This window comes from Echiichthys vipera, assembly GCF_963691815.1.
Source record: "Echiichthys vipera genome assembly, chromosome: 12".
NCBI classification, from domain to species: Eukaryota; Metazoa; Chordata; class Actinopteri; order Perciformes; family Trachinidae; genus Echiichthys; species Echiichthys vipera.
This window is the reverse complement of record NC_139837.1, coordinates 15,663,554-15,684,595: the sequence shown is the minus strand read 5'-3', so window position 1 is coordinate 15,684,595 and position 21,042 is coordinate 15,663,554. Positions and strand designations below refer to the sequence as shown.

At 44.7% G+C, this 21,042-nt stretch overlaps 1 protein-coding gene across 2 annotated transcripts in view; it reads left to right on the top strand.

Moving 5' to 3' along the window:
• The window catches only part of kif26ab (kinesin family member 26Ab), a gene marked incomplete at its 5' end in the record, with an annotated part of 67,894 nt that overhangs the window by 29,417 nt on the left and 17,435 nt on the right, over window positions 1-21,042 (top strand). For both annotated transcript variants that reach the window (XM_083924251.1, XM_083924252.1), the window contains one exon: window positions 4,983-5,176. In XM_083924251.1, the coding sequence (XP_083780377.1) occupies window positions 4,983-5,176 (194 nt within the window). The remainder of the gene's footprint in view (window positions 1-4,982; window positions 5,177-21,042) is intronic.

The window sequence follows — 21,042 nt, the reverse complement described above, 5'->3', positions numbered from 1 at the left end:
GTGTTGTCTCCTTCTTTGTATTGATGGGGGACATCTGGTCTTAGACCTGATTGACAAACCTCTGTGATATGTGCACCAGGCAAACTCAGTGTACAGACCAAACAGCATGTGCTAACATCATCAAGTCCTTGCACTTAAATATTTAATATCGGTATTTCCCATCAGATATACACTATAAACTGTCATTTTGCCGTTAGTTCCAACTGTTGATAAAAGGCAGTGTTATTCCGTCTTTTCTGCTTGGCAATTGAAGACAGATTTTCATTCCTCCCTTTAATGTCAACAAGTGCCTTCAGAGATGGTTTATGGGAGGCCATCAAAAGCTTTTAACTACATGTAGGGCAAATCAAACAGCCTGGCTCTGAAGGGAGAGGCTGACTTGTGTTCTCCATCTATGTGTCTAAAAGCAATTAGTGGCCCTTGGAGCTTGGATGAGTTGCTCAATGCCACATAGCTGAGGCTGGGGCACTCCTTGGACAGAGAGGAGGCAAAGTTACAAACACAGCAGAAATGGGTGTTACTTTCTCAAGCTTGTTTCATTAAAACCAGATCCTTCAGCGTGACAGAAACCCACACACGCTCACAAGGATTGGGAGTTACGCTGCGCCGAAAGGCACAAGCTTCAATTCATGATTCCCTCTTGGTTTCTCTGTGGGGAAAGCATGTGGTGTTGTTCAGACAGAAGAACAGAGATGGACTTTGTGTTTGTTAGATAGAAATCCTGTCAAGCAGGGAGCCTGGGGCGCTCCCACATACAGCCCATTAAAGGGCACCTTGAATCTCCCATTTGGGAAAAGGCTCTGGTTAACATCTGGAATGATGTTTGTGGTCGTTGGAATTAAAACTATCTGGTTCCCTCTTTGTAATTGCCTGAGACTGGTACATGTGAGTGTAGCTGCCTTGGATCCAAGAAATCCTGATGCAAAACCCCAGCTTAGATAAGCTCCAACACCAGGAATTACTTAAGTTATGTAGTATTGGCCATTAAGGTAATCCAGATAACCACATTGCAAACAGTGCAGTGCAGTGCTTCTTTTCAAAACAAAAAAATCAATTGACCGAAATCTGTGATTCTCCCTTTGCCCCATAAAACCTACAACCATATGTGCGTTATTGAGACCAAGTGCTCTTGACCCACGGAGGTCTGCGTTATTGGCCCTCTGGTTGCCTGTTGCCATTGCCTGCTCCATTGCCACAGATTTGAAGCCCAGCAGATGATCTTGGCTGCTGTTTCTTTGGTGCAGCTGTGGTCGTGTGGCAGTGTTCCACAAAAAGGGCTGACAAGAGAAGAAAAAGATGAGGAGGAAGGAAAGGGAAGGAAAATTCTTGCCAAATTAGGAAACATAAAAAAAAGGCAATTATGTTTTGGTATTTGCTTATAGACAGTGATCATTTTCTGTCCAAAGAGAGACAGAGAAAGATTGATTTCAGGGTGTTTCCCTTACTTTTCTCACATTGTAGGACTCCAGTATTGTTAGCAGTCGATTCTCGCCTCAGTTGGATTCTGTTGGTTACAGATGCCAGCTGAGCACGACAGCCAGATTAACACAAGGTCTATTTCCCTGCAGCAGTAATCGTCTGTTGACCATTGGGATCAAAGGTTGCAAGGGGAGTCCTGGCACTCTCAGCAGCTGAGCAGAAGATGGTCTGCTGATAGGGTGCTGACTTATGCTGCTCACTTTAGACCTTACAGGAAGCGCTCTACCGAACTCTTTTTTTTTCTCTTTCGACTCTCTCCATTATGTTCAAATATCTATCGCTTTATCTCCCCCGCCCCTCCCTCCCTTTTCTGTCTTTTCTTTCCAGTGGCAAACCAAGGCAAAGGGATCACGGAGAGCTGGGGGTTAAAGGGTGGAAGGCCAGCTCATTACTGGCTCTTGGTGCAAACGGGCGAGCACACATGGCTCCACTGACACCACCTAATTGCTTGACCAGGGGATAGATTGTTCTTTTCAGCCAGAATCAGGGCCAGTCCAGGTCCAAGGCTACAGAGAGCAGCTTGGCTGAGGGGCTTAAGTCCCCAGTCTTAATACCAAGGGGAATAACTCTTTGATAGGCACTGTGATGAGCTCAAGTGTATGTGTGTGTGTGTGTGTGTGTGTGTGTGTATATATATATACACACCTACAGTATATGTGGGCTTTCAATTTTGATCCCACATCCCATCTATGAACAGCTGTCCCTGTATGCTACTGAAATTCGTTGCCACTTGATTTTGAAAATAACGACACTACACTAACTCAATCAACGACAGATTTGATGAGCTGCACACATCAGCTTCCTGTACGGCTGTGTGTGAAGGGCTCTAGTCATTTGTGCCAAAGTGTAATGGCAGTTACTAACCTGTCACCGACACCAGCATGGTGTGAGGCTTTCCGCTCCAGCATCTGCGTGAGGATCTGTGTTTGGCTCATTTCAGGGTTTTTGTTTTTTTTCACATGGTGTACTTCTCTCAAGTCATGACTTCACAAACCGCAGCTTAATATCAGACTCAACCTGCGTGATGAAGTCTCAACAGAGCAAAACCAGACCCCTTAAACAAGGCTGGGATTCCTAACTCTGATAACAAGCTCAAAAGGAAGAAATGAGAAAGTGGGAATTCATGGAGAATATGCACAGCCCGGTCCACCGTTTGACAAATGGTCAGTGAAGCTGTTCTGGGGAAAGATAATGCGCCTGTGCTTTAATATAGGAACACAGTGTGCTGTCTGTACTGCAAAGCTAACAGTGGTTGCACTCTGCAGAGCAATAGCTAAGCCTCAGAATGTCAGAATGTAAGTATGTCCTCACATCCTGATGTATAGTGTTCACATGTCAGGCTTGGCATATAAATAGTGCAGCTGTCGGCTCCGTGTTGACAAATTACGGATAATAGAAGGCCAGACACTTTATGAAAAAGATTGTAAAGGATGTTATTTCAGTTGCCAAACATGAATTTGGGCCAAGCGCCGAGGTGGTAAATATGCAGAGGGCCTGAACTGTGTTTATAATACATACCCTGTCAAATGGCACCGAGGCTGCAGCGCTGTGTTGTGCTCAATTCAAGGTCATTGCTGATTACACAATGTTCACGTGTCAGTATTATAAATGTTTTTAGGAAAACTTTGGCCTTTATTTATTTAATTCCCGGTGCTGAAAAACCACAGAACTGGTTCTTGTCAGCCCCTATTGATCATTGTCTCGCAGGATAAACTAGCGGCTCCAGTGAGGATTAACCTTTTGTCAGTATGGTGACTCCAGCTGAAGCGTAGGCTCGGAGTTGGCTTTTGGCTTGTATAATTAGCTCTCTGCACTTCTTCAGTTGGACTATGAGCAATCAGTGAACCACTGCAGGCTCCAGAGGTCCAGTCGAACCTCTATGCTCCATCTTTGATAAGCTACAACAGTTTTAGCTTCAACCTTAAGGCGAGACACAGCAACTGAATAGGATGAACAATTTTAATAGATATCACCCTGGAACCTCAACTACATTTAAACAATTATTTTTTGTACTTAAGCTTTCTGAAATGTTATGTTTGAATATGCAAATGAGGCATCATCTCATTCAATGTGTGCTAATTTGGAAACATTTACAGAACAGAAATCTGAAAATTGGAAAGAGTCAGGTTCAAAACTCTTATTTTATTTTGTTGCCAATTGTGGATATCTCTTTTTATCTCTCCATAAAACAGCCATCAAATAATACATTTACTCTTGTTTTTTTAGGAACACAATGTTATACAAATCTGGCCATAAATGATATATGAACAAACACCACAGCACCCCCCCCCCCCAATAATTTAGAGATTTGTATTGTTAAAATGCCATGTGTTTTGGGATTGCATGTAAATAGGATAAACAATTTGAACTACTAGATCAGAAACTTGTGAAACTTTCCCAGTCGATTACTTTCATGAAGCCATTATTTTTTTTTGTATCGCAAGCTTTCTGAAGTGCTATGTTTAAATATGCAAATGAGGTATTATCTAATGCAAACTTTTGGTGAATTTATGAGAAAACAATGAGACAAAAGTGTAGTGTGGTTGTTTTTTTTCCACTAGCCTGAAAGAAGACGTGTTATGGAAGAAAAATAGCCCAAAATCTCAAAATTGACATGTTTTTGCCTGTAGTGTCTCGACCTAAAAAGAAACCGAGGGCTAGAAGCCACAGTGTGTGACCGGTTTCTATGTTTTCTTGTTTCATACATCTGTAGGTCTGTGCTTAAACCTTTCCTGGCATATTCATACTTTAAACTTAAAGTGCATTTTATTTTAAAACATCACAAGAATGACAATAATCTTTAATAACTTTTTATGGAATTGTGTGCAACAATAAGCTTTAAAATGTGGTTAATATTTGTTTGTCTTTATCTAGCTCTAAACCTACTGGGTCGATGATGAAACTGCAATAGCTGTTTATAGATGAACTGCTGCAATTAGTGGACGCCAAATATGCAGGTGGTATACCCAGTGTGGCTTTAGCATTAGTTACCAGAGCCCAAGGGCTGAAACAGATGCAGCTCATCTCAGTCATCACAGTTCCGATACCTCTTAAACATTTATGGAACAAAGCTCGTTCCTCCAATCGTTGCTGATGTTGTTTATTCCCTTTCCCCTCGCTCTTCGGTAGTCCAAGTATAACTCAACCTGCGGGAAGTGCCAAATTAGCCATGGAGGTATAGATATAATCGGGAGTAGAGTGAAGTAAATTGCTTGTGATTTAATTACTAATTAAATGTGGGTTATCACTTAATTACAGTAGGCTACAACCAGAGCAACCTCAGGAGTGTTGCCAGAATCCATGAATGGTGCAGCATCCTTGCTGTTCTGTAGGGATCTCTCTGCTGTGGATTACTGCTGACTCCCGCTAACCGGTGCTGGCCGCAGCAGCTGCCTGTCCATCTGTGGCGTCGGGGGAGTAAATGGAGTGGAAGGAAGGTGGGCAGGAGCAGTAAAACTTGTAAGTGATGGTTTGGTCTTATCTCTGTATCTTTGTGTCATCAGGCTCAGGGTCTGATGGGGGAAGCAGACAGGGATGTCACAGCCTCAGAGGCCCCAGTCACCACCATGACCACCACCAGCACCCTGACGCCCTGCCGACTGAGGAGCTCCAGCCAAGCGGGACTCCCGGCACCCATCACCAGTACATCCACCTCCCCCTCTCCTTCCTCCTCTGCAGCAGCCTCCTTCTTCATTAGGTAAGCACCCCCCCCCCCCCCCCCCCCCTGTAAAATCACACCACGGGTGAGTCTATCAAAACGTTCAGAGATTAGATCGAGCTGTTGCGGTGCTAAATGAGGTGTTTAGTGTTTGTGTGAGCTTGTGTGTGTACACACCTGCATGCATCAGGCTCTTGTGTGTGTGTGTAGGTGTACAACAAGAGAGCTTAAGAGGAGATATGCACAGACTCGCCTTCAGATGTCTGTCGAAGGTCATGTCATAGTGTTAACTTCCATGTGGGGTACATATTCCATGGAGATGTTTTTCTTGCCATGGTTGAATTATAGCGTTGCTTTGGGATATGCACCATCATTGGACTAAATGAACCTTTAGTTACAGGCACCAGTGCCCATGAATGGATAACAGAATTGCATAATTCGATATGAAGAGGGAGTGTCACACGAAGGGGCTTAGGTTAAAGCCGAGTATTGTCCTGAGGTATTTTATGTTAAGTTATTTTTTTTTCTTTGTTTTGCTTCTTCCATTTAAAACAGCTCTTGAGATTTTGCAGCTTTGCAGGACAGTGATTTAGAATTTCGGTGAAACCATTTGTTCCCCGTTTTTCTCTGGCTGAGCGGGGCTTTTTCAGCACTGCTTGGCTCTGGTGTTGTTGTTGCCCCGGAGAATACTTCACCCTCTCCAGGCGGGTGGATGGGCTGGTGCAATGTGCTATATTGTCAGTGATAGATTCCCTGGCAGGTTGGCTAACGCATACATACCCTGCCTCTTCTCTCTGAGGAGTCTTATGCCATAATGAATGTTGGTGAAACAGAAAGCTGGCTAAGAATGATGCATAGGACCATTGAAGCTCTGCACCACAGGAGGTGAAGGGACTTGTGGAGTGTGACAGGAAGTCCGGGGGAAGGGGGGGCTTAGCTTTTCTCCAAGTACCCCAAATGGAGTTTGTCTTGCCAGCTTTCACAGGGTCGGAGTATATCAATAGAACCAAGAGACCTCTCCTTTGGCTAAAGGGACATTCCAGATCCTCCACTAAATATGCAACTTCCTTTGCGCACCACTTCCTGTCACAAGAGCAGTAGTCCTGAACAACAGCGAGATGTGGCCCTTTGCTAGACAGGGTTAATTCCTCACACTGATTTATTCGTTCTCATGTTTTCTTTGGACCGGAGCTCAAAAAGAGTAGCATAGAGAGCCGTGGCTGACCAAGAGTGTGGGCTAAGTGCAGGGAAAAAGAGGGAGGTGGACTTGTTTTTTCCCCTGCAGCAGGTCCTGGTGGGGCAGGAGGGAGTGTAGGTGGAAGCACAGTAAAAGGTCCCACCTTTCATTTCATCCCAAAAGATAATTTGCTGCCAAGAATGTGGTGTTTTACTTGGCTGAGAGAAACACAATGATGATGGGCCGGCTTTAAACAGCATCACATTCTGCAGATACAAAATAGGGTGGTGGAGATGCACTTTGCTTGATTTGAAGCCCACACCCTTTTCCTGACCCTCTGCAGATGTTGCCTACAACAGGAATATCATCATCATCATCGTCATCATCATCATCATCTTGTTGTTGTCTTTGTTTCATCTTTTTATGTATATCACTGCTGATTGAATCAATCAAAAGATGTTCTTGTTTAGCTGGTTGCACTTGAAAAAAAAGTTTTAAAAAAAGGCTTTCTTGATTTAGACTTGATTGAAAACTCATATCTGATTGGTATTCCTTTTTGTTCTCGAAAGATACAATTAGTGGGATGCATGTGTAAATCCTGAGAGCCCAGGATGTAGGAGCAGAATAACCAAACAGCAGTTTCTACCCCAATGGAGTGGAGAGGGCTCCTTAGACACTTGTCTGACATTCACTAACACCGTTCCACTCAGAGATGAAATTTTAATTAGAATGCAATTAGCTAGAGTCTAGCTGCTTCAGCTAGTCTGCCGCTGCTGAGAGAAAAGAAGACAGCAGTGAACAAAAGCAATTCATCGTTTAATTTTTCATTGCAAAAATAAGTCAACCATTCAACTGGTTACAAAAAGCATTTCATTTGTTTCATTTAAGATGTCTACTGAGTTGAAAAATCCTTTTAGTATAAATCTCATTTTGATAACTACAGAGACCAGAAGGTCAGAGTCCCACTTTTTTTTTTTTTTTTTACAATTTATGTGCGTAAATTAGTAATGTGTCCCCTCTGAATAATAGTTTGTGCCACTGAGTTACTTTAGCTCAATAGTGCCGTCTAATTGTCCTTCAAAGCTCCTCCAAATAAGGTAAAATCTTATAGTTTTAAGAACTGAACAGAAAGTCTGGATTACTCTGTGGTAAAAGCACCCCAAGGTTAACAGCTGTCACACCAAATTACTAAATTGTTTTCCTCAGATTCTTGGTATTAATGAATTGATTTCAGTATATATACTTTGGACTGTTAAATGCAAAATTGTATTTTCACCTCAATGAAACATATTTTTATTGGATAACAGATTGATAATGTAATTTGCGTGAGCACATTATAAATTGGGTAGAGCAAATGATTAATTCCAAAAAAGCGGTTATTAATTCAAGGGAACCAATTACTCATTTGCACAGTCAAATATCAGAATCTTTAACCCTTATACCTGCCACACTATGTAGATGAATACAAATGTGATTGTACTCACTCTGCTGTTGCTCATGGGGTCATTTTCCCATATAAGTTATGAGCTATGGCAATGACCAATTGGCAATTAGACTGACTGTACAGTCGCATGGAGACAGGCAGAGTCAAGGGTCAAACTCTGACCGGATGGTGTGTATGTGTGTGTGTGTGTGTGTGTGTGTGTGTGTGTGTGTGTGTGTATGCATGTCATTATGTGTGTGTGTATGTCACAGTATTACAGGGGGTAGTGGTAATGAATATAAAGCCATGTGTTCAGCTGACGAGCACGTTAAGCACTGATTGCCTTGTGACAGAGCATATGATTAGTGTATTGACACAGTGTTGTGTAATGAAACCAGACGGAGCTCACAGCAGGGGCTACACGGTGTGGCTAACTGCCGCCTTGCTGATCCTTCTACCCATCTTTCTTTTACATTAACACCTGCTGATTGTGACGGTGTGTTTAATACCCACCGGGTCCGTAGGATTTCTCAGTGCACGCTGCTAAAGGAGTCGGCTGCTCATTTCGCAGTCTACTTTTCTCAGTGTGCTCATTTCCTCATATCAGCATGAGACAGCTTCTGTGGGCTATTGTTAGTCTCTTGTTCATGCTTGTTTGGAGGGAGGCGAGTCCCTCATTCATTTTTCTACCTCACACTAATCACACTCCGGAGAGTTATGATTTACTCACTCTAAAGATACATGGAGGTAATGAATAGAAGGGCATAGGAGACCTTTGAGACACAACAAGTCGGTTGAGACTTCAGAGGTGGCACAAAGGCTGGCGGGCGGGCTGCTGCAGGGGCAGGGAGGACAGCTGTTTGCTGGAATGCAGCCCTGGAGGAGTGTCAGGAGGAAGTGGTTTTATGGTCATCCATCGCTGCTGTGCAGCTGCTGCCCAGGTGAGTGTTTGTGCAGTAATGACTGTGATTGTACAGAAGGAATCCTCCTGTAATTGTGGCAGCAGGGCCATTTTGCCTCCAACACACATAAGACCCTTGCCTTTGTGTCAGTAACACTAACTGTGCCCTTCATCCACCAGGCTGCTCTGAGTAACCATAGAAACAAGCCATTAGCTTGCGGGAATAAAATGTGACTGGTCTTTTTTTTCTTTCAAAAGTGGAGATTGGAAATCAGGAAGTTAAAATAGCCCTCTCTACTCCACTGGGCTATGATTTAGTCAGAGGAAGAGAGACAAGTATCTCTTCAATAATGAGTCCTGTGTGTTGCAAAGTGGAAACACTGTGCTTGTTCTTGTTCTCAACTAATGCACGTCGGGTGCCTCGCTGAAGCCCATTGTTCAATCAGTTTATAGTTTGATTGTTTAATAAAGTTTCCTGAGTCCATCCTGTTTGTTTGTAAAAGCGATCCTAGCATGTGTTGCCGGGGGAAATACAGGGGTTCTAACTTCTTTCACAGTGGAGGCGATCCATAGAGGGGCTCGAAGCAGACAAAGCAGGACAGTGTTGTGTTTGGCCTGCTGCACTCGGCTGTGATTGGCAGCAGGGATCTCTGTCTTTGACAAATAGGCAGGACAGATTATGTGGAGCAGAGCGCCTGCTGATCTCAGTGGATCTGGCCCACTTGGCCCGGGGATAGAGATACAGAGAAGGACGGTCTCTGCCTGGGACCAATATTGTTATAAATGTTGTCATTCAGAAGGGGTGCTCGGGCTGACACTCCATTCTGACAGCATCGGAGGCAGGAGGGCTGTACCTGTGGAGAAGAATATTGGATTCACTACCATGGGAGTCAAGTAAGTTATGCTGTATGTAACATTGTTGTACATGCAGCCGAATGCAGGTGTGTCAGTTTTTTTTTATTGTGCCTGCTGAGCTGTCTATTGTCTTTTCTCTCTCTCTTTATCTTTCTCTCTGTGTCGCACACTCCTTTCTGCTCTGTGGAATGTGCAGTTTTGTGCAGTTGGAGTTGGACTGTCTCCCTCGAGGTGAAAGGGTAATGGTTTTGTTGTCAAGCCACAGCGAGATGGATTTCTCTACCAAAGCGAGAGTGTGAGCAGAATGTATAGCATGGCAGAAAACATATTGCTGAAATGCCTGCTACATTTTGAGGAAATGGCCACAGTGGAGCTGAAATGTTAATACTACTTCTACCTCTAGAGCCTGACAAATGAGAATTGATTCCTATCAATCTGTTGAATCTGAGCAACACATGCCCAGGGCAGCGAATGGCTCATCAGAAGTATTGAGTGGGTGGTAGCTGGGATGGTTGAGCTGCTCTGTGGTATTTGTCTTTGTTTACTGTTGGATAAAACACCAGCTGGCATTTTCCTGCCATAATCAGACCGATGGGACTAATGGCTGCCTCTGTGCAGCGGCAGACACAGTGGCAGCACCAGCTGAGGCCATGCAGGGGCTGAGGCCTGTAGATAAGCCGAGGTGTGAATCTATCCAAGGCCTGTCAGGTGCCGTCAAGGCTGAGGTGTTGATGGACATCCAACCTGGCCTTGCAGCCTCAGGGATCTACAGCAGGAAGAGCCATCACACACCCCTCATGCACCTTCTCATCCTCCATCTGACTTATAATCTGCCATGAGTCTTGCTTAACAAACATTATTTACTGGATATAAGATACTTTACTGTATCGAACATCATTACAGAAAAGATCATATCTAGACAGCCTGAGCGATTCTCATATTACTGGAGACTGGACAGGAGTGTATATTGAATGTTGCATGAGAAAGTCTTATTTGGATTCTGTGTTGCTCTTCACATAATCAGTATTCCAATGAATTTGCTGTCCAGCTGAAGTAGCGCCCTCGCCGTGGCGGATTCCCTTGTTTCTTTGGGTTTGTGTCACTTACCTGGGATATGATAACATGGTGTGATAGTGCTGTGCCCCTGCAGCCCCGGGCGAGGGGCACTGTTATGGCAGGCAATGTAGAATCACTTGTGCCTGTCATCATGAGTGGCAAACAGCTTTAGGGATAGCAAAAAAGAAAAGCAGAGCGTTTGTCTCAGCCTGCAAGAGGGATAACCCTGGTGCCCTTTCCCCTGTTCCCCTCTAATAAATCCCTGAGTCAGGAAGTCTGTCTGGCCCACTCATATTGCCTGCAGGAGGGCAGTCGAGGGGGCTGACAAACAAAGAGATGAAGCGCTGACTCATGCCTGTGCATTCACCCTGGGTCCACGTGTACTAAGCCCTGTGGGCAGAGGGGAAAGCACTGCCTTCCACTCCTGACAGATTCCTTTCATAAGTGGAGAAATGAGAGGATGTGAAGCACAGACCTCTGTCCTGTAGGCCTGTCACCTAACATAGGGCTGCCTTTGTCTCTCAATGTGTCGGTAAGGATGATCAAAAAGGCTAGATTGTGTGTGACTAGTTGAATGTGGGAAGGAGAGGTGACACCCTGAGCATCAATTTATTTCCAGCTCTGTTTGCCTTCCCACGTCCGGCATTCCCCAACTGGATACTGGCTCTGATAGCTGCCCACAGGGCTCCACGATCAGCACTTTAATGTTTAGTTATCATGCTCGACTCCCATCCTGTTGAATGGATATTATGCATCAGGCCTGTAGGGGCTGAGGGATGCCATCTAAACCTCTTTAATGTCCCTCAGTGAAAGGTGTCATGCAAATGGGGTCTATTAGCTTCGCCATTACAGTCACTTCTGCATCGTTGTTGCAGACACAGTGTGAGAGTGTTGTGGAATAAGAAAGAGTGAATTGCTATAGCTGGTGGCAGGGAATACTCGTTGAGGAATTTTATGGCCTATTGTGTGCAGATGCAGAATAGAGCCCATGGCCTCTGCTCCCATGAGCAGCCTTTATGTCTTACAATCCAGAGAAACAAAGACGGCTCCTGGTGGGGCTTCTCAGGCATCAGCGCCCCTCAGTGCTCAGCCTCACCATGACTTTCTATTCAACATGAATAACTAATAGCTGCCTAATCAAGTGGTTGTAGGTTGATTTCCCCAAACGCAAGTGCTAAATTCTTTCAGAAACACATACAGCTTCCCTTTCCTTCTGTTTGTCAAACGGAAAGGGCCCAGCTTTTACAGATGGATCTCAGATTACCACTGAGGATAAGGCCATTGTCAAGACAGGTGGTTTAGTGTTTACCTCATCACCCACGGCCTCGGTTTTGGAAACATTTCATCATCATCACACTGCATTCTTTTTTCTTTTCTTTTTTTTAATATCTCTATCAAGAGGTAGTCGGCTGCTGGGTCATTAAAAGAGTTCAGACAGAATAAAGGGTTTAATGGGGGTGGGGTTAAACCACGGAATTATGGGATTGATGAGACTGATGAAACATAACGTATATTGTTGATGGAGTTTATTATCTGTAAATGTATACAATTAACCTTCGGCTTGGCTGTAAACTAGTACAGTAAATACATAATGATCCACATTAAGACACAGGGGGAAACATAGCGCTTCTACTCTGCATCATATTTGCACTATAATGTACTTATGAAAGAATTAGTAAATATTAAGCGTTATTTTGTCGGATATTATCCCTCGACCTTTTCTTTTTCGGACATGTGCGCAACTGTACTGTATGAAAGTGTTTCTGTAGCTGCTTTCCTCATGCACAGCGTCTTGAATGGAGGGGATTATAGCCTGTAATCGGTTCACGACCCAGCACGTGAGAGCCAGCTGCAGTGTGCTAAAAATCCCATTATCCCCGTACGCTCTATGTGGCCCAGTGAGTGTTGCTGTGTGTTATTCCTGTGGTTGACTTTATGAGTGTGTGATACAGGATAAACTGCTTAACTTGAATAATGCGGCTGTAGTCACTAACGTCTTAGCTGCTGTTCTCAGGGATACAATTCCCCATGCAGTTAGATTAGTATTCCCCTTTTCTCTATACATGTGATGTGTTTATTGATCCATATAATAATGTCTTCCTTCTATGTAAAGACATATCACTTCATCTTCTATTCCTGGATCTGCTTATCGTGGCCATCTCCCTGACCGTGCAGACTTGGACGCTCTCTAGTTTTTGTTAGGTTGCTTATTGACTTGAATATAGATGAAAGATTAAGAAACACATGTTGGGACTCCCCTCCCCCTGCGTTCTGTCTATCTGGACGGCCCACTGATTAATCACTCCCAAATGTTCTCAGCAGCCTGTGGGCCTGTTTGTTGTGATAGCCTCTGTGTGGAGAAGTGCAAATAAATAATCACTAGGTGTCTTACCCTGGCAGAAAGTGATTAATGGAGTAGAGAAGTGGTGCAGAAGTATTCTGGCTTTCTTCCTCTCTGTCTGTCTCTTCCACACTCATCATTCTCTCAAGTTATCCTCCTTTCTGATATGCTGTTATGTATTGATCTAGGAGGGCATTATTTCATCTGGGGGGCATTCCATGTCACTAATAGTCCTCATTTGTTTCTAATATATCAAATATCCTGTCTCCACTGTGTGCTGAACAGGACAGGAAGAGACTTGAAACTTCACTAAGTCTGCAATGGCTTGGTGCTGAGAGAGAAGCCTTCCCAAGGTTTTCAAGGCAGAGCGTGGGTAGGATGGTGGGTGAATTGGAGTTCAACATGTGTATTGAGAGTGTGAAGTTATTCCACTTATTGCAGCCTTGGAGATAGGAGCGTAGCATTATACCTGGAGCAGTGTCTGAGGAGCAGAGCAGAAATGCACAGAGAGAGATGAAAGCAGCTGTTAATCTTTGTCAGCAGTGCCAGGGTTGGGGAGGCTGCAGTCTGCAGAGCAGGGAAGAACATGTCTTCATTATCATCTGTCACCCATCAGCTGAAAAGTGAATTTTCTTCCAAGACTTTTTATTTTTTTATTTTTTGCTGCCTGAACCAATTTTGACGTAATAGCTGAGCACTTTTCCCCTGCTCGCATCCAAAGCTGCAGTGTTTCTGGAAGCCTCTTTGTAAAGAAGTTAGGGTCAAATGCTAAGAGATTTTCCCTCAAAGACCTTTTGACTTTCATTGCAGGTATCTCCAATTCTTTCCTCTAGGGGCCTTAAATTGGCCCCTTTATCTCATTGACTGACAAATGGGCCCTGCAGAGCTAATGCCACATGCTTTGTTCCCCTCTCCATGGCCTAGTGTTCAAGCTAGTTAAGGCCATATTAGCAAGATGTTATCCTGAATGCTGGGAAGAACAATAAAATGAACTGTAAATAGAATTATAGCCCCTGACTTTTACTCTTGAATTTCTTTCCTTTGCTTGCTTTAAGCCCTCCTTAAGCCCCAAACCTGGCAAGAGAGCTTAGTGGCCTCTCAGTGTGGGGATGGGGGGCATTGGTGGATGTATAACTGTGTAGGGTGTCTGGAGACGCAGTGCTTTATAGGAAGAGCATTAAAGACAAAAAACACTGGATGTCAGTGTTACCACTCTCCTCCGTCATTAAGGGTTTAACCTTGGCACAGACACAGAGAACCATGTTCACACAGTCCTTTGGGAAATGAGATGTCTGTTGGCACGAGCCTTCTTTTCTTGATCTGATGTCCAAATGCACATGAGGAGTCTGCTTAACATAGTTAAGACAAATGAAGAAGTTGCTTTTACCTCTGTGTTGATACAAGCCAGTGCTTAAATCTACTGTTGCTTACTCTCATGTACTGTAGGACCAAACCAGGCTTTCGTGAATATTGATGAGTTTTTTCACTTTTTGGCGCCAACTGTTCCATTTATTCTTGGCCGACTGGGGATTCCCATCTTTGGGAATAAAGCAATTCCAAGCTGGCTGTGGCAGAGCCCCAACAATCATTTTTCCTGTTTCCTTCTCAGGCAGAAAATGATTTACCTCCTCACGGACTGTGCCTCACTGGCACAAAGCCAGGCCCACTGATCGAAGACAGGACTTGGCTGTACACCCCACTGCTCTTTCTCTTACTGCCTTTTTCTTTCTGTCTCTCTTTCTGCCTTTTTCTTTCTGTCTCTCTTCCTCCCTCCTCTTCCTGACTGTATTTGGAGATTCCTTCTTCTATTCCATCTCAGTGATCTCTAATTTATTATTTTTTCATCGCCTCTATACTTCTTTCTTCCTTGTTCCTCGATTTCTCTCTTCCCCTGTGTTTCAAACGATCCCTCGTTATTCAAGCTATTCTCAAGGGGATGCCCTAATCCCTCGTTTTCCACCTCAGTCCACAGACCGTTTCGAAACAGTGCTAAAAGGAAGACCATAACAAAATAGGTTTACAAACTTTTATAATTTAATACTCAGAATTTAGGATTTTATTATTTACGCAAAGCTGTGTGCTTCTCTCTTGCTCTGACAGAAGAGCTATTTGAATTTACATTAGGACATGAATATGACAAGTCAGTTGCGCCAGTCGACATCAGTTTATGAGAGGAATATTTTCTTTTCATTGTATTCACAGATGTTACACGAATGCATTTGCCCTAAGCTAATTGGCCGGGGATTGGTTCAGTGAAGATGTGCGTGCAGCCTTGGGCTTTCAGCAGTCAGCCCACAAATGATGCCCCATTTAGTATTCTGTGTCCAAGGCCAGACACTGTGCAGGAACAAAAGGCTTGTTGAACACCTTGTTGGAACAAAGAGATTTTCCAAAAAGCCTTGGTCCAATGTGTACGGAACCTGTCAATACCCTGATATTTCTTAGCTAACTGGACATAAGATTCATAGCTGTGTGGCTAAGCTGGGATCAGTTTATCTATTTTTGGGGGTTTATAAGAAGTGTATATATCCTAGCCTGGAGGTGTTTGGTCACTTCCTGCAAACTGCTGTTGTATAAACCAACACATTAGAGAGGAGCTCTACCTTTAGACTACCGGGAGTAGGAAACAGGCTGGCAGTCAGTTGAAAGCTTCCGAGCTCTGGATTGATAAGATTCGACTGACAGCCAGATAAGCCTGCTGGTTCTCTTTTCCATTTTAATGTACCTCAGGCTGCCGAAGGAGTGAGGCAACACATTTTTCAAAATGACTGGAAAGTTCTGGGTTTTGGTTGATGGTAATCTGAATGATAAGATAACGACACTGCAGAAAGGGTGGTGTCTGTTTCTGTATCTCTAGGTGGGAGCTTTTCTAGGAGCTTATGTGAAGTCAAATTGCACATTTCTGTTACGATTAACATTTGTTGAATCGCATTCCAAGATTAATCACTATGTTTCAGCCCGAGGCATATTTTTGTTTTGATGATTAAGTATAAGGGTGAGGAAGTGAGAAAAATGTATGTTTATACCAGTGGTCTCTTGATTGCAGGGGGACTTTAGAAAGGAGACAGCCTCATTACCAGACTAAACCCCAGCGCCACACAGGAGGCTTGGATCAGCTTTGTCAAACATTCAACAGCCTGTGCCTCTGTTATTGTCCCCATGTGCCTAATGCTGTGTCTCAGGTAACCTGAATCCGCATATTTCTTAGGTTATTTAAAGAGCCCACTCTCTGTGACCCTGTGAGCTTTTAGTGTTGTGGTAATGCATGCATTTATACATGAATGGCCATAAATCTGGTGGATGCTGACACTCACAGCAAACTGTCTTTACTGACCCCTTTAGATACAGTTACAACGGTAAAAAAAAGTGCCTTATGGTGAGGAAGCATACGTCTCATACTTAATGATCGACATCCTGACCTCGCTTGTAAATCTCGCCTGGGTGGGCCTTCTCTCTGCCAGGGCTGGTTGGCAGGGTATGACATCATCTCCCCTTGTCTGAGCGCCATATGAATCTGCGTGTGTTCATGGGCTGATGTCATGGCCGCTTAATCACGGCTGGTGCTAAGCCGTGGCCGGGTCAGGCAGTGAGTGACCTGAGACCGCGACTATTGAGGCCAGCGCAGAGATGCAGATTGATTTGTTTTAATCCAAAATTTGGCAAATCGTGCAGGTGTGTCTGTCTGCACTGTGGAGGCTGAACATTAGTTTGGTGCTCTTGCTTTTGACTGAACTAAGTCTGGATCTCTCTAACAGCTCAAGTGGCAGATTTATGTTATCCCCACATACCTTGGGGGTACAGGGCTGTTTGATCGTGTCAAGGGCAGCCCATCAATAAGACAGTGTGTACTGACTTTAGCTCTGGGGAGGGTTTCTATTGATTATCCCATGACTTAAAAAACAGAGCACCTCACCTGATAGACCAACACACATCCCCTCCAATCAATCATGACCATCTGCTGATATGGCATATTGGGCTTGGCATTGTCTTCAGAACCCAACAACATGGCTTCATGCTGTATATTCACTCTAAGAAAGTCTCACAAATGCCTCAGCTTCTGAGTCCTGGATGAAATGAAAATGTCTGAAGCAGTGAGGGAGAGAGCCTGACTCATTGTGCTGTAGCCATTATAATTGCATGGTGTTGAGGCAGGCTGGAGCCCAGTATCCACATCTCCCATTCATGAAGAGCTATGCCGACCTGCTAATCAGCAGCAGTGTGAGGCAGACTGATATCAGAACCACTGATCTGATCCCTGCATGAATGGCCAGAGCAGCCTTATCTTGTCTGCGGAGGGAAAAAAAGGAGAATAACAGAAAGGAAAATGTCAAAGATAGTAAATGTGGCAAACATGGTAATTAGCCACTGAAAAGGGGCTACCTAAAGAGGTGTATAGCTGGCCTGGAGAACAGAGACAAATGTGCACAAACAAGCTAATGGATACGCCAGCTAATGACTCTCTGGGGCAGAGGAATTTCTCTTCTTAATTTGACAAAGCTTGAAGAGAGGGTTGGAACGATTATTGACAGCAGGTGCAAAGTGAAGCTTTGAAAGCAGAGGGCAAGCACAGCTTCCTCACTCTCTCTGTTCTCCAGTCATTGACCTCCTCTCCTCACTCACTCACTGGCTGTCGCTCCCTTTATAGGTGAGGACGAGATCTAGATGTCCTTTCTTGAACAAAAGGCACCAGGAGACCTTTTATTCCAAACGATCCTTGATTTTACATCTGTCTTGCTCTGGCTCATTTATATATATTACAATCATTATCTGTCCCTGAGGTCTGTTCATAAGGAGACAGTGATGGAGCTGTAAGGCTATCAGGACCATTCCACTGTGGCTTTTCCATATTATTACATCATTTTGATGTATAACACTTGAAATCACAATAAAGGTAGCAGCAATAAGCGTAAGAATGATAGGTCAGGGTGACCAATGTCGGCATTAGTATTGTCTCTTACTCATCGACTGTTGCCAGTCTTGATTCAAAGGGATTCAGTGTAGCATGTGGCAAAGCTTCAGGAGATGGTTCTTGCTCTTTTAAAATAATCCCACCGCAGGCAAATTAATTTGGACACACTGCAGAAAAGCCAAGGTACGTGGTAAGCTGGCAAGGAGGAAGATAAAGGTTATGCGATATATCAAACGGCTTCATTACTACAGTATACTGAGCTCTCTCCAAATAGGTAGGCAGTGTTGGGTTTTTATTTTTCTGCTTTTTAAAAAAGAAAAGAATATCCGGCAGAGTTCATATAAGGGGCACTGTGTCAGAGAGAGAGAGGCAGAGAGCGCTTGGTGCGGGTTTGTGTTGAATGTACTTTCATCTGGCAAGTCTCACACCCACTCTGTCTGCCGATATGTTGTAGTAGGCACTCTGCAGCCAAAGCAGCAGCCTTTCAAACAAGGCTGGCTGGTCGGGGGCTGAGAGGGCTTACTGGTAAATTGGCAGCCCAGGGAATACAGGGTACTCTCACCCCGGCGCTCGCCTACTCACATGCTTTCATTCCCCTTTTTACCCTTGACCATTGACTGACTGCACTCTTTCTCACTGGCCAGAATAAATCTGCCTCTCTAAGATGTCATCTGTTCATTGTTTATCCTCTCTCTCCCTCGCTCTCAGTCCTTGTTTTTTAATTTCTCTCAGCTTCCATTTGAGTTGGAGCATCACTCATTCAGGCAATCCATCTTTCTGCTCTTAAGTATATCCTTTCTTATCTGTGTGTCACTCCTTATGATTAATAACACTCTCAATCGTCTGGCTAATTACATCCTTCAACAAAGGCAAAAAATACCAGTGTGCACAAGTGTACCCTCACTAGCCACACAAACACACTTGTGCTCATTCGTGCATGCACTGTAGGCGTACTAACCAAATCTGTTTGAAGTGTGGGACCCTAAAAGAAGAGAAGGCTCCTGTATGCATTAAGTATTCATGTGACGTGTGGTGGGGGGCATGTGTGTGTGTGTGTTGGAGTTTGTGTGAGACAGCGTGTATGTGTGTGTGTGTGTGTGTGTGTGTGTGTGTGTGTGTGTGTGTGGGTAGAGAGAGAAAGAGAATACTCGCAAATTGCGCCGCGAGCAGCCAGCAATCGAGCGCTGACACCTCGTCTGGCAGTCGGAGGGAAAAGGGGCTGGGCTGAGGAAAGACAGAGAGAGAGGGAGAGGAGGGCGGCGTGGGGAGAGGAGGGAGTGTGTGTGTGTGTTAGTGTGTGTGTGTGTGTGTGAGAGAGAGAGAGAGAGAGAGGCAGGGAGAGAGAGAGAGACACGGCAGGACAGCTGCCAGCATTTCTCCGATAGCAGGAGAAGGACTGCGAGGCGGAACAGGAGTAGGAATTCTCCTCATTCTCAGCCACCCAAGAAAATCTTCCAGCCCGGCCAGGCGTGCTGATTTTCTGCCCCTCCTCCTGCCTGTAAGCAGCAGAGACTCTGGGAAGGACCTGGGCATCAGGACCTGCAGCCCCTCACGGCAGACACACCACAGTGGATTTACTAAATCAGAGACAACCATGCAGCCTGTGGGATGAGTCCAGAATTGGATGTGAAAGAAGATGAGTGGGGAGCAAGCTGTTGCTTTGGATTTTTTGCATCTCTAAACTGAGGATGAACTTTTTTTCCTGGTGAAGAAGAATGGAAGGATTTAGAGGTGCTGTAGTGGCGTATGAAAAGAGTAGGTGCTCCTGACCTTCTCCTACGAAGCTACCTGGACTTACCTGCACCCCTCACTGTGAACCTACTGCAGGGTACTCATCCTGTCTGCCCACCTCAACCCTGCCCCACCTGGCGCTTGTTCCATTTAGTTCTGATGACGACCACGCCTCCTCCCTCTGGTTCTCTCTCCGCCCCCCCCAGCTCCTAACAAACCTCTGTGAAATCAAGTGGAACCTCGATGATTGCGATCGGAGCAAAGAGGACCCTTGTGCCCCAACTAGTGAGCAGCCCCGCCTCGCTCTGTTCTCGACCACTGTGCCAGCGTATCAAATGTGCAAGTAATGGAGAACAGTGACAACACAGACATGGACCGCATACTTGAACTCCATCAGTTGTCTGTTTTTTGACTATAAGCTTAAACCAGATAATGGATTGGAAAGAGCTGTAAGTACACCATTGCAGCATTTTCTTCGCTGGTGCATGTTGAGACAAACCTGTGGTTTAGTTTTGATAGCTCAACAGAGCGTACAGTGTGTGTGAATATTTTACAAACTTAAAACTGACAAGGAGGCGAAGTTTCTCCTTTGAGCGTTTAGACCAAGTTGTAAAGGGAAACAGCTTCATTAGCGTGAAGATTGGGAGTGAACAGGTGGACAAGCTGTTGGGGGCAAAGAAATCTGAGCCTCTCCTCAACGCCTTTTTTCCATTGACTGATCATATGGTTGGGCAAGGCAGCGAGCGAAGGAGAGAGGGAGAGATAGAGAGAAAATGACAAGCAATTAATTTCTCTCCGTACGCGTGGCTGTGGTGCAAAAAAACAGCCATATCATCCCTTTTTCTCACCTTCTACTGAAGAAGACACATGCACAGATCGTCATTGTGCAGCATGGATAAAACCTCAAGGTTACAAGCTCAGCTTTACTGTACACTGTGAGCACTCCACATTGGTCAAGACAATTATAAATCAGTACAGTATACAAGCCTTTTTTTCCCTCTTCATGGTGACTCCTGATGCTTGATTTGTCTCTTTGCTGAAAGAGACAGAATGAGGTGAGAGATGGAGACAGGGTACATTTATCTTGAATGAAGGTGCTGCAGACCCCTCTCATAAATGCACGTACACACTCACCAGCCTGCACACACACACGCACGCACACACACACAAACACACACACACACGCACACACATGCACACACACGCACACACACGTACACACACGTACACACACACACACACACATAGATGCACACGGCCACGTGTGCGCTGGTGTAGTTTCCCCTTTCTTTCTCTCCATCTCACATTCATCTATTCCATCTCATTTTTTTTCAGTCACACGATCAGTCTCGCATGCTATCACACATAGGCAGCTCCCTGGGGAGAGCCTTCTCCTGTAGACTTCTTGGATGCAATAATTATTCCATCAGCCGGCAGTGTGTTCCCTGATTGTACTCTTGGGCTGTCGCTGTAGGGGGCGTACAGTGGAGTTTGAGGAAAGGAGCGGGGGTG